The sequence below is a fragment of the Phoenix dactylifera genome, chromosome 6 (assembly GCF_009389715.1).
Source record: "Phoenix dactylifera cultivar Barhee BC4 chromosome 6, palm_55x_up_171113_PBpolish2nd_filt_p, whole genome shotgun sequence".
In the NCBI taxonomy this organism is placed as follows: Eukaryota; Viridiplantae; Streptophyta; class Magnoliopsida; order Arecales; family Arecaceae; genus Phoenix; species Phoenix dactylifera.
In genome coordinates, this window is record NC_052397.1 from 14,498,995 (window position 1) to 14,512,923 (window position 13,929).

The 13,929-nt window shown below is 38.8% G+C and overlaps 1 protein-coding gene across 1 annotated transcript; it reads left to right on the plus strand.

Moving 5' to 3' along the window:
* The first annotated feature begins 7,957 nt into the window (after positions 1-7,957).
* LOC103710163 (cell division topological specificity factor homolog, chloroplastic-like) lies at positions 7,958-12,232 on the plus strand. Its single transcript, XM_008795784.4, has 2 exons — positions 7,958-8,173; positions 11,373-12,232. Exons 1-2 carry the CDS (start codon positions 8,084-8,086, stop codon positions 11,973-11,975), a joined length of 693 nt encoding a protein of 230 aa, XP_008794006.1. The 5' UTR covers positions 7,958-8,083; the 3' UTR covers positions 11,976-12,232.
* Positions 12,233-13,929: the final 1,697 nt, after the last annotated feature.

Below are 13,929 nucleotides of genomic sequence, written 5' to 3' on the forward strand. Positions count from 1 at the left end.
ACAAGCAGTTTGGGAACCAATAGAATCATTTTCAGAATGGAGATTAGAGCCTGAGACATTTTCAAGGCCTGTGGTAATAGAAAGCTGAAGCTGCTGGTGGAGTTGATTTGTTTCTTTCTTTTCTTTTTCTTCTTCCTTTTTTTTTTTTTTTTTAACACAACCTTTGGTTGCAATTATGGAGTCCATTTCAGCAAACCTGCCAGCACCAATGAGAAACCACCACAGTACATCCCCTTTCTTGTCTTCATTATTTGCGGACCAATTATTTATCATCCCTAGCATGTACTTGAAAGTAAAAGGTAGGAAAGATATAATAATTTTAGGCTCAACTCCAATGTGGAGGGCGGGGGGGGTAAGGACATATGGGTTTACAAAGGAAAGGGTTCTTTTTTTTTCGGCTCAAAATGGCTTCTAATGGATAAAACATGGGTTAGCTTGAAAGGCTCAAACGTTCATCCTAAATTGACCTTCATCATCTCCTAAGTATAATCAACCAACATACCACAAACTGTGCAATAAAAATTCCCAATAGAGCAACCAATTCAAAAAAATCAATGAACGCATGCCACAAGTCTCTGAACATGATGAACTCTCTCTCTCTCTCTCTCTAATACTCACCAATGCGTAAATACTTAAGTTTGAGAGTTCTCTAATTGTATGCATTGAACATCCATCAAACCACAAGGCTTAGATGCGTGCATAAAAAAAGAATTCAAAGGGTGTCTTAATAGTGTGACTAAGATAGAAAAATTGACTCCAGCAAAAATACTCTGTAATCATTTGTTTTTTTTTAAAGCAAATTCATGCAAAAACATATACACATGGGCTGCCCTCCCCCAACTAAAACATGACATTGTCCTCAATGTATGGAAATAAAAGCATAGAAAACAAAATAGGATAGAGGTCACCTGATTAGCGGAGCACAAATCCATGGTAAAAACAGGAAGCTAGCAAACCTGAAAATTAAACTAAGGAAACCAAACGAAATAAAACAAAACAAGCAAAAACAAAAACTGAAACAAAGACAAAATAAAGAAAAACAAAAAGAAACAAGGAATAAGAGAAACGTACCTGCATGGGCATAGCATCACTGTTCGTAGACGGGGTCCATGAGAAGAATATCTTCCTCTACTGGAGCCTCTTTCTCAAGGACCGGCTTGAGTCTCTGGCCATTTACCTTAAACATCCGACCATCTCTAGGATCTTCTATCTCTACCGCTCCATTCTCAAATGTATGCTTTACCACAAAAGGACCAGTCCACCTAGATCGTAATTTACCAGGGTGTTTATGAAGCCTAGAATCATATAAGTATACTCGTTGATTAGGTGCAAATATTTTTCTAAGAATATTTCTATCATGAAATGCCTTCATCTTAGCCTTGTAAATTTTAGAATTTTCATAAGCTTCATTTCGCAACTCTTCTAACTCGGTCATCTGGAACTTCCTAAGCTCACCGGCTTCAGGTAAATCAAAGTTAAAGTTCTTAATAGCCCAATAGGCTCTATGTTCTAGCTCTACCGGTAGGTGGCAAGGTTTACCAAAAACAAGCCTATAAGGTGACATGCCTAGGGGGGTCTTGAAAGCTGTATGGTATGCCCAAAGTGCATCAGTTAATCGCAATGACCAATCCTTCCGGTCGGGGTTAACCGTTTTCTCTAAAATACGCTTAATCTCTCTATTAGCAAGCTCTACCTGCCCACTTGTTTGAGGATGTGTTAATTCAAGTTGATAAATTTTACTATCCTGTTGATTTCTTGATTCTAGACACACACTCTGTTGTTATTTCTGAATCAAAAATCCCCATTATTTTAGGTAGACCTTTTCTTGCCACCGCTAATGCTCTTATTAATTGCAGGAATGGATTGATGAAGTTGTCCTTTGGGCATATGACCCTTGAGGTCAATATCTTCCATATAAGCAAACAGCCACAGGAGGACGATGAGTGTCACCAAACTTAGACCTTGAGGCTACTGGAGCCTCTTTCTCAAGGACCGGCTTGAGTCTCTGGCCATTTACCTTAAACATCCGACCATCTCTAGGATCTTCTATCTCTACCGCTCCATTCTCAAATGTATGCTTTACCACAAAAGGACCAGTCCACCTAGATCGTAATTTACTAGGGTGTTTATGAAGCCTAGAATCATATAAGTATACTCGTTGATTAGGTGCAAATGTTTTTCTAAGAATATTTCTATCATGAAATGCCTTCATCTTAGCCTTGTAAATTTTAGAATTTTCATAAGCTTCATTTCGCAACTCTTCTAACTCGGTCATCTGGAACTTCCTAAGCTCACCGGCTTCAGGTAAATCAAAGTTAAAGTTCTTAATAGCCCAATAGGCTCTATGTTCTAGCTCTACCGGTAGGTGGCAAGGTTTACCAAAAACAAGCCTATAAGGTGACATGCCTAGGGGGGTCTTGAAAGCTGTACGGTATGCCCAAAGTGCATCAGTTAATCGCAATGACCAATCCTTCCGGTCGGGGTTAACCGTTTTCTCTAAAATACGCTTAATCTCTCTATTAGCAAGCTCTACCTGCCCACTTGTTTGAGGATGGTAAGCTGTAGAAATCTTATGCACCACCCCATACTTCCTCATCAATGCTTCAAAGGAACGGTTACAAAAATGTGTACCCCGGTCACTAATGATAACACGTGGTGTACCAAAACGAGACAACACATTTTCCTTTAGAAATTTAATTACTGTCTTATTGTCATTGTTCCTACAAGTTGCAGCCTCTACCCATTTGGACACATAATCTACTGCAACAATAATATATAGATAACCAAAAGAAGGAGGAAACGGTCCCATAAAATCTATACCCCAGCAATCAAAAATTTCTATCACTAAAATTGGATTCAAAGGCATCATATTATGACGGGACAAAGCTCCTAATTTTTGACATTTCTCACAAGAACGACAATAAACATTTGTGTCTCGAAACAATGATGGCCAATAAAATCCACACTGCAAAATTTTTGCAGCGGTTTTCTTCATAGAGAAATGGCCTCCACAAGCTTGGGAATGATAGAATTCTAAGACACTTGCTATCTCATCATCTGGGACACATCTCCTCATAATTTGGTCAGGACAGTACTTAAAAAGCTGTGGATCATCCCAATAAAAAGAACGTACCTCTATTAAGAACTTCTGCTTATCCTGTGCATTCCAGTCTGATGGCATCTCACCTGTTACCAAATAATTGACAATATGTGCAAACCACGGCATGGAGGTGATAGAAAATAATTGTTCATCTGGAAAATCATCACGGATCGGTGGTGTATCTGTAGTATCCTCAAATATTAACCTTGAGAGGTGATCAGCCACCCCATTCTCTAAACCCTTCTTGTCCTTGATGGTTAGATTAAATTCCTGCAAAAGCAAGATCCACCTAATTAATCGCGCCTTAGCATCCTTCTTTGCGAGAAGGTACTTAAGGGCTGCATGATCTGTAAAAATTGTAATAGGCGAGCCAATCAAATAAGCACGGAATTTATCTAATGCAAATACTACAGCTAGTAGTTCTTTTTCAGTAGTAGAATAATTCATTTGAGCACTATTTAAAGTCCTACTAGCATAATAAATGACAAAGGGCTTTCCCTCTCTCCGTTGACCTAAGACAGCCCCTACTGCGTAGTCACTTGCATCACACATAATTTCAAAAGGTAAACTCCAATCTGGTGGCTGCATAATGGGAGCTGAAGTGAGCTTCCCAATAAGCGTTTGGAATGCCGCTTGGCACTCTTGTGTCCACTCAAATGGGGTATCCTTAACTAGAAGGTTACACAATGGTCTAGATATGGCAGAAAAATTCTGGATAAACCTCCTATAGAAACCAGCATGACCAAGGAATGATCTAACATCCTTCACAATCTTAGGTGTGGGCAACTTAGAGATCAACTCAATTTTGGATTGATCAACCTCTATTCCCCTAGAGGAAACAATATGGCCCAAAACAATACCCGAAGGCACCATAAAATGGCATTTCTCCCAATTCAATACAAGGTTTTCTTTGCAACGAGCTAGAACCCTTTTTAAATTAAACAAACATACATCAAAGGAGTCACCAAAAACAGTCAAGTCATCCATAAACACCTCCATGCAATTCTCAACCATATCACTAAAAATACTCATCATGCACCTTTGAAAGGTAGCTGGAGCATTACACAAACCAAATGGCATACGACGAAATACATAAGTTCCAAAGGGACATGTAAAAGTGGTCTTATCTTGGTCCTCTAAAGTAATTTCAATTTGATAATAACCAGAATAACCATCTAAAAAACAATAAAAGGGATGACCAGCTACACGCTCTAAGATTTGGTCGATGAATGGAAGGGGAAAATGATCTTTGCGAGTGGCAGCATTTAACTTCCTATAATCAATGCACATGCGCCACCCGGTTGCTGCTTTGGTAGGGACTAATTCTCCTACATCATTCTTCACTACTGTGACACCTGACTTTTTAGGAACTACCTGCGTAGGACTAACCCACTTGCTATCGGCAATCGGATAAATAATACCCGCATCTAACAGTTTTAAGACTTCATTTTTCACAACTTCTTTCATGGTAGGGTTTAGCCTGCGTTGGGGGTCTCTACGAGGGTTAGCTCCCTCCTCCAAGTGAATCCTATGAGAACAAATTAAAGGGCTGATGCCTTTAATGTCGGCCATGGTCCAACCAAGTGCAGATTTATGCTCATTCAAAGTTATAAGTAATTTTTTACCTTGTGATGCACTTAAGTTAGAAGAAATTATTACAGGAAAGGTATCACCTGGACCAAGAAATGCATGTTTTAAACCCTTAGGCAGTGGCTTTAACTCGACTTTTGGGGCTTCAATGGTAGATGGCTTCGGTTGTTCTCGCATCAACGGCGTGCTCCCCAAGTATATATATGATTTTGGGGCTAAAAACCCTAGGAAACACAACTTAGACACGTTTGCATGTATTTTTCCGACTTTACCCTCGAGCACCAACGTCAGCATGAGGTTCGGGAGACTCTCCAGATCGCATCTGATCTTCAAATTTTATGTTCTTATAGTCCTTTGAAAGCTCTGGAAGTCTAGTTTCCAACAAAATTTGAATCATCTCAATTGGACTTCTGTAGCTCCCGAAATCATCAAAATACTACACAAAGGTCTGATCTGTCAGGGCCCAGGCTGGCGGTTTAGGGAAACCTAACTTTGCAACTTCATAACTTTCTCTCTGGAGCTCCAATTGACCTGATTCTTGATGCATATGAAACCTCAACATGTCTACTTCATCTCCACCAAGTTTCATTTCATTCGGACTGCAATGGGATATTCAATCTTCTTAACTCCATTCCTACAATAAAATCACCAAAATCAATTAAGACTTGGACACTTTGTGAAGTAAAGTTCAGATTAGAAAAATATCATAAAAATATCCAAATCATGCTTAAGTCTTAACAATTTAGCCTAAAGTGGTAGTATTAAAAGGTACATTTTCATGCACCTATCAACGTCGAATAGGACCGACGTCGAGGTGGGAGATCTTTCCTGCATCCTTCGGCGAGAGTATGAGTTGGGGCCAAACTGCGCTTAGATCTGGCGCTTGAGATTCCACCCGAGGGTAGCACTGTTCCTATGAAAAGTGGTCTGGGATCGTCTTCCGACGAGAGCAGTACTGAGCGGACGAAGGCTGAGAATTTTCTTAGAGTGTGGGGAGTGTGGTGTGGATGAGACGGTGAACTATGCGATGTTTCAGTGCGCATGGGCTAGAGTGACTTGGCGGTTAGCAGGGATCCCCCAGGAGGTTTGGGGTCGGAGGACTAGTTTCTACAGGCCATACGTTGATGGTCAGAGTCTTCACTGTTTTGCCAGGAGGCAATTAGAGCGACTTGCGTGGCCTATTAGATCTGGCTGGCAAGGAATATCCGAAGCTCGTGGTAGAGTGCGCCCGGGTGCAGGCAGTGGAACTCAGTCACATCACACCCGTTGAAGGAATTTTGACAGTTTGGGACATCTGGGATTTCCATTTTGCTTCGGCAGCACCTCGTACGGTATTTTTCACCTGGGAGCTCCCATCTTCGAGCTTCGTCAAGGTCAACTTCGATGGGTCTGTCTTAGATAGAGGTATAAGGGGAGGCACAGATTTTGTTATTCGAGACCCGTGGGCCAGGGTTGTAGCTGCAGGTGGCTATCAGCTATTCGATATCTCGGTTTCCAGTGCAAAGCGGAGGGCTGCTTGGGCGAGCCTTCGTCATGCTTGGCACGATTTACGAGCCAGCTCTATTATCCTGAAAAGTGACTCGGCCACAGTTATCAGCTGGATCCAGAGAGCCCAAGGGGTAACGGCGGTGACTATCCATTGCTCCGAGATATCCGGGCAATGTTGAGAGACGGAGGGGCCTTTTAGGCCAAGCTTGTTTTCCGTGAAGCCAATGGGATTGTAGATTGGGTGGCTGCTTATGTAGCCAGTCATTCCGGTAATACTTTGTGAGTTAGAGAGGAAGAGTTGTCCGGGCACTCCGAGGCATTTTGTTTTCTGAATTTATTGGGTATATCCGTACTCGTCAAGTATGATCTATCCGCTTTAGCAAAAAAAAGGAAAGATAGAAAGAAAGGAAAGGGGCTGGTCTTTATATATTTCATGTGGTTTCTCCGAGAATTTTTTTTTATTAATTTCAAGTAGCATTTTAATGCTTCTCTATGGTGTGTAGTCTTTTTTTATTTTATTTTTTCTAGGAAGTACGAAGCTTTTTTAGTTGGGGCTGCATCCGGCAGCAGCCACCGTCTTCTCCCGTCGACAGCATGGGCAATTGATTACTATTATTTAATATTAAATATTAAGGCAAGAAGTTTGAAATGTATAAATATTAGTTCCTCGTAGAATTCAGGCATCGAATCCAAACTTACCATGTATAAATTTTGATTTAATCCCAATTTTATACTAGAAATAATTTCAATTAAGATTAGCCAAATGCTAGGATAACTCTAAAAATTCCGTGGCATCCTCATATATTGTATGCTTGGACATTGTGTCCTGCACTTTGTTTGCTATTTTGGCAAAATTTCATGTTTCATTATATTAAAGTACCTTCTTTTAATTTAAAAATAAGGTTAATCAAGATTTTTTTTTTATGGCAAAAAATTATAAAATAAGTAGATTTTTCTTAGGATTGATCACTCCAAGATAACTTTTCGCTAATTGGCCACAATTTAATAGGGTAACTCATGAGTGGACGAAGTCAAGTTAGAGCTTGACATATATTCTTCAAGCTTATACATGCCCTAAACCAAGTTTTTATTGAGCCGAGTGGGCTTCTAATTAATTTTGTGGCCTACTCCTGTTTAGGCTGAACTAGTTTCTAATTGAGCTTAGTTCGAGCCAGGCCAAGTCAAAATTGAGTCAATCCTAACATCACAAGTATTTTACAAAGTAAATATCTTGCATCTTGCAAGTATGGATGAAAGTAGGTTGGATAGTATCCATCCGAATCCATTTTCGTATCCGAATCTATCCGGATATGGACAGAAATTCGAGCATCCGACTAATATCCGTATTCGTATCCATATCCGTCAAAAAAAAAATGGATATGGATATGAATAGAGAACTATTTAATCTATAACGAATACCTAATTTTATTTATAACTATATTTAATTTTATATAGCACTTATTAATTTTTTTAAAAAATAGATGAGTGTACTAGTATATTATTATTTTGATTTATCATCTATTTAATTAATATCTTTAATTTTATAGTCATAAAATTTAATTATCTAATTTATATTTATATTTATATTTTTTTAATAAAAATAAATATAAATATGCTAGAATTTGATTTATTTCCGATCTATTTACAACCAAACATACAAAAAAAAAAAAAAAAGGGAGAAAAAAAATTGTGAAACTCTGCTCATTTTTGTAATGCCAATAATACGCTCCTAAATAATCCGATTGACTATGGTACCCTTCAACAGGGGACTGCGACGAGGGGCGCTCAAAAAACGTCAAGCGCCTGAAAACCAGCAGTAATCGTTACCAAATCCACTGGGGAGAACAGGGCAAGGAGATGAAGAGAGCTCCATGATCGCGTGAGCTTATCAAAGGAGAAGAAGCCATGGCGATCTCAGGAGATCTAAAGGCCTTCGGCACCTTCGCCTCTTCTTGTCCCAAGCACCCCTTGCGACCTGCCCTCTCCTCCTCAAAGGTCTGTTTCCTCCTATCTTCGGTCGAACAAAAAAAAAAAAAAATCTCGTCTTTAATCTGTTTCAAGCTGTCTAGGTTGGTGAATCATAGTCATTTGAGCCGCAAAAGGATCCAATTTTAATCATCTTTTTCTTAGTTTAATTTGTTTTATAGGTCAAGATCAAATCTTGTTCCGTCTTTATTGCTTCAATTGGTGCACATTCGAGGGTTTTTTACTATGTTTGAGTGACTTGTGGTAATGTTGTTAAGAAAGTCTTGTTGCATTTTTAGGAGAAAGCCCCAATATAAACCCTTTTTTGTCCTCCCCATGAAGTTTCCACTTGAATCGCTTCTTATAATTGAGGCGGAAGCAGCAATTTTGGGAAAGGGAAGAATTTTTGGAATTAAGAAAGTTGCGGTGGCCTTTATCGATACAAGGCTTCCCTGAACCAAATGGATCCATTCTCACAAGAAGCTGACCGTGTTTTTTGAATTTATTTGGTTGGCATCTTCTTATTTCAATGCATCATATCGCCCTAATTTTAGCGAACCAGTCCCGATGCTCCAGTTCCAGAGGTGGGTTTGGATTCAGAATTTTTTTTTAAAAAAAGCTAAATGAACCTTGTGTTCCAAATGCGAAGACTTACATTGTTGCTATGTCAAATTTGGAGCCATGAACTTCTCATTTCACTTGTTTAATATATATCTTGGTAACAGTATACATGACTTCTATCATTGCACAATTTGATGAACTTAAACTGCAAGATAAGTAGGTTTCATATCCTGCCACTTGATGTTATAGATCTTGTTCGCATGCTTGTTTGCAATACCTGCCTCATATAAATTGGATAGGGCTTGTCTATCATTACACAATTATTGCTACTCTTGATATCAACACCATATTCATCATTCCCAACTGCTCTGTCCATTTCCAGTCTCTCTCTCTCTCTCTCCATCTTTGTCTCAGCCTTAATCTTCATTTCATCATCCTCGCCCAACTACTCATTTTCTTGGGCATCTAATGCTAGAAATTCCATCTCAGCGACTTCTCTTATGGTGAATTATAGTCTATGCCAATAACATATCCTCATCTTTTCCTGTGTTTTGGGCCCTTTTACTAAATATAATGTTATGATGGCAACTTATCAGCTTCTGCAACTTCCTTCAAATCTCCTCTTTTCTAGACATTGTGTTAATGAATCGAAAGACTTATACCTTTACATGATGCTAATGCCATTTCTAAAAATCTAAAAAGCCTTGGGCTTGGCTTCCTGATAGTCAAATGCAGCATTCTGGATCCACCAGTTAAGATTGGAGAACATTTGTTCAACCACAGGCTACCACATGTTATTCACAAAATTGGTTTGCTCTGGGAACTGTTACTGACATTTGTTTCATGCTAATGTGATCACTGTTTAGTTTGAGGAAATTGGAGAAAAGAACCTCACCACGGTATGTGCCCTCCAACAATAAATTTGGTAGTGTTCTCACAAGGGTCTTACCCCCAGCAATATTTTGTTCTAGGATAAGCTTTTGCTGGTTCAATCAGCTGCTCAGGTTGCAAGACATGTAGGTTAATTTGCATTATCTTTTCTCATTTTACTGACGCTCTATATGCAAGTGCAAACCATTTGATTTGCTGTATAAGACTAGCAAATTGCAGTAATAAACATCCCCTAAACATTGTTTTGATGGCCTCTATGCTTCCGATTGTTAACAAAGGTCTGTGTAATAAGCTGTAAGTGTCTATTAACAAAAGGTCGGCTAGTATTTTCAACACTTTGCCTTTCCCTCCTGGCCTCTGGCAGTCCTGAACAGTATAGTATGTGCTTTTTTAGGCGCTATGATGTGGGTGAACATGTGATAGCTAGACCCTGTTTTCAATTTCTGTTTTTGCCTATGACTTGTGTTTGGCTCCCAATTTGACACTTATCTATAGTCTATGCAGAAGCCATGTGTATCTTTTTCCTATGAAGCTTTTCTTGGCCACAGCAGCTTCTACTTGACTGCTTTACCTACCAACTATGTGTACGATGCATGTATCTTTTTTTTTCAAACTTCAGGTGAGAGTATGTAGGAGAATATAAACTGAACCAGTTCTTAAGCTTTATCACTTTTTGTGATAATGGATTCTCATATGAATGCTTTGTTGGTATACAATGATGTGATGGTCATGGATGACAACACTCTGTGTCAGTTTTGTACTATTGCTGTGATGTGTAGTGTTAAAAGAATTTTGTATTTAATATCAGTGTTACCATATCTTAATTCTAAAGTATTCTTATGGAGTAACTTTCCCATTACTGTGGTTTGATTGTTAAAGAGACATCGAATGCTTATGTCATGAACTGACCAACCTATGAGCATTGGAAGAGTGGAAATGGTCCCCCCATTACCCTAGACAGATGGACTAGAAGGCCCGTTAACAAGTTGCTTCTGTGACACTTAAATTAAATATTCCTTCAGCTGTCTTTCCAAGTTATGAATTCCTTAAGTGATGCAGATCTAAATACTTTTTAACCTATACCATGGCAGAATTAAATCTTGAATGGTTGCAGAGTTTAGCAAGCTTGGGTCTAGTTCCTTATGACTAACTAATTTATCTTTATATGAGTCGTGCTAATCCCTGAATTTTTTGTTTACAATCACTATCTTAAAATCCCCAGATCATTTGATTTTCCTTATTTGCATGCTGAATAGAAAACTATTGTGTTACTATTTTGCGAAGAAAAAACTGCCTTACTGCATATGTAGTTAAGTTTAACCATGCATATCATTCTCTTTTTTTCCAGAAGAAAAGCATATAGAATATCATGTATCAATGCAATCCATTTCTATTAAAGTTAATGATTGGAAATGTACTTTAAAGGTTTAACAGGAGATTAAGGGCACAAAATATAAGCTTGCTTTTCTGAACCTACTAGACTGGTTTCTCTTTGTTCAGTGTATTCAATACTACTGAGAATATCCATTATTGTCACCATTTGGTGAAAATGTAATAGTGAAGAGATCTGGTTTGTCTGCCTCTTTTTTCTAAGTATTCCAAGGTCATTATTGCATTAAAGTTTTAGCTTTGCAGGCTTCACTCTATACTTCAAAATCATAATGTTATCATGTTGACATTCTATAGTTTATATTTGGGCTCCATCTGTGATTCTATGAGCTTCCTTATTTGGGCATATCCCAATGAAACATTCTAAGTGGTTGTTGTTATCCTACAGGTACAGCTTGGTAGATTTCTTAATGGAGTATCTAAGGATCTTAGGATCACACCTAAATGGCCATATCTGGTACCCCGGACTTCTGGTACAGCTCAAAACAATCACCAGTGCTTTGGGATTGAAAGAAGCAAACTCTCGTCAGCAACCATTAATCAAGATGCTGAAGGATTTTTTCTTAATGCTATTAACATGAACTTCTTTGATCGTTTGAGCTTGGCATGGAGGATTCTTTTTCCCACCAGAACTGCAAGAAGAAATTCCAATGCAAGGATCGCTAAGCAGAGGCTTAAGATGATCTTATTCTCTGATAGATGTGCAGTGAGTGATGAAGCAAGGCAAAAGATTGTTCGCAACATCATCGAAGTCTTCTCTGAATTTGTTGAGATAGATTCTCAGGATAAAGTCCAACTTAATGTCTCAACAGATCCAGACCTTGGTATGGCATACTCTGTGACTGTCCCTGTCCGACGTGTGAAACCCGAATACCAAGATTCCGAGGAGGATTACAAGGGGAAAATAACAGGCATCACATACAAAGACACAGGAGAGCCATCCGATACTGTTGATGTCACGTTTGATTTCTTCATTCCCAATGAGAAATAATTAAGGTTTTCTTCATTTATTTCTTTCCCTTTTTGCATGCAGAAAGAAAATTTCTTCATGCTTGGGGGTATTGTTCTTCATGTTTAGCTGCAGAAATTTTCCTGTAAGCTTTTGAACTCTTTTGGAACCCACGGGCTCTGTATATATTTGAAATTTGTGAAACGACTGCAGGATTTATTTGGATGCTTGCAATCATTCCTCTTTTGATGTAAATGTTCGGCAGACGCTGCGATGCCAGGCAACATTTGAATGTCTTATATGCTTACATGTGAAAAGGAACTCTGATGTAACATGCGCACCTGCATGAATAGCATCCATGTAAATGCCCATGCTTGCACAAAGTTTGCCGGGCATGCATACATTTTCGTATGTGCATGAAGAGATTCCAGCTTCCATGTCTATCTTCATACTCTTATAAAAGCTTCCAAGGGTTTTGTGGAAGAGGTAATGTGCTGCAGATACTGATGGTTGATGCACATGTCACCTATATTTGATGTTCGGTTAAAATCATATTTGTTCTGTCTGTTTCCAGCCAATTTCTTATCAAAATTTCAAGGGACAATCATGTTTCCAGCACCGAAGTTTTTTTTTTTTTGGCTTCTTTGATGGAAAGATTGCAGCAGATTCTTATTTTCTCAAATGCAGAACAGCACCATTATGTGTATGATGAGAGTAGTTTTCATCCGACATTCATGGGCAGAGAGCTTTGGGGTGGACAGGCAAAGTGTTGGGATAAAACCAGCCAAAATGTGCTCCACCCCTGGTGACTCTGACGTTGTCGTCGAATGGAATAACGAGTACAAGCATGCCATCATCCTCCTATCATCATCCTCCACTTAGCTTTCTCCTTTGCTATTAGTTGGCCTTTTGCCCACTCCCACTGATCTTCTCAATGGCCCTCCGAGAGCTGTCATACATTGCATCAAAGAGGTGCCTTTTTGCCTGGGCATTGTCCAAGGGTTCTTGAACTCGGTCGATGGCACGAGCAATGGCAAAAATAGATGTATGACATGCCGGATATGAAAGTAACTTTTTATGGGAATAAGATCTCTATATTTTATAGGAAAAATCATATGCTCAACCAAACATAAGCAACTCTGAAATGTATCACTTTTCTATAGTCAATCAAACATGCAAAACTATTTTTTCAGGCATTGTACAGGGAGACCAACTGTGCTGCGGACTGGATGGCATTCTTTGCGGCCCATCATTTCAGAGGTGTTGTCTGCGATAGACACAACTCTATCCCGTCTACTTTACACTTTCTATTTCTTTCTGACTTATTAGGCTATACTGTGTGTGAGTCGCCGATGTACCAAAAAAAAAAGAAGGCATCGTATACCTAGACATCAGTTTTTTTTAAAAAATATTTTAGTAAGAAAAAATTCTTCCTACGAGTCTTCGTTCCCTTGTTATTTTCTAAAGTGGTGGTTGCCAATTTTTCAATTTTCTAAACCTGTAAAAACAAGCCCAGTCATTTCAATGCCTTTTAATTGCATTTACCAAGCTTTAACAAGGCCTTTGGTGGCGATTAGAATAAAAAAAGGGTAATAAACATATATGCATGTTATTAGTAGTGTTATGGTGACCCATGCATATATGTGCGGATATACAGACCCACACCCACCCACACGCACACACCTGAAGAAATGTTACTCTTTGCTAGTAGGCAAGCTGACACCTTAAAATTGTTTCATTAATCATCAATCTATACAAAACTTTGATAAAAGACTTTTTTTTTTCCTTCTGTCTTCACATAAAAACACACTGAATGAAATGCATTAAAAGCATCCTGAACAAAATGCAATAAAAGTAGACTTTGAAGTTGCCTCGCCAGTGAAGTTCATGTTTTTAATTATGAGGATTAAACATAGAACATAAGTTGACATCATGAAATCCCCCTCATTTCCTTGTCACCACGGGTTAATCAAAGGGAAAAAAAAGGATAAGCCAA

Excerpts from the sequence above, each read along its gene's own strand:
- LOC103710163 (XM_008795784.4), top strand. The coding sequence starts at position 8,084 with ATGGCGATCTCAGGAGATCTAAAGGCCTTCGGCACCTTCGCCTCTTCT. Across the intron at positions 8,174-11,372 it reads CTGCCCTCTCCTCCTCAAAG|GTACAGCTTGGTAGATTTCT; the intron begins GTCTGTTTCCTC and ends GTTATCCTACAG.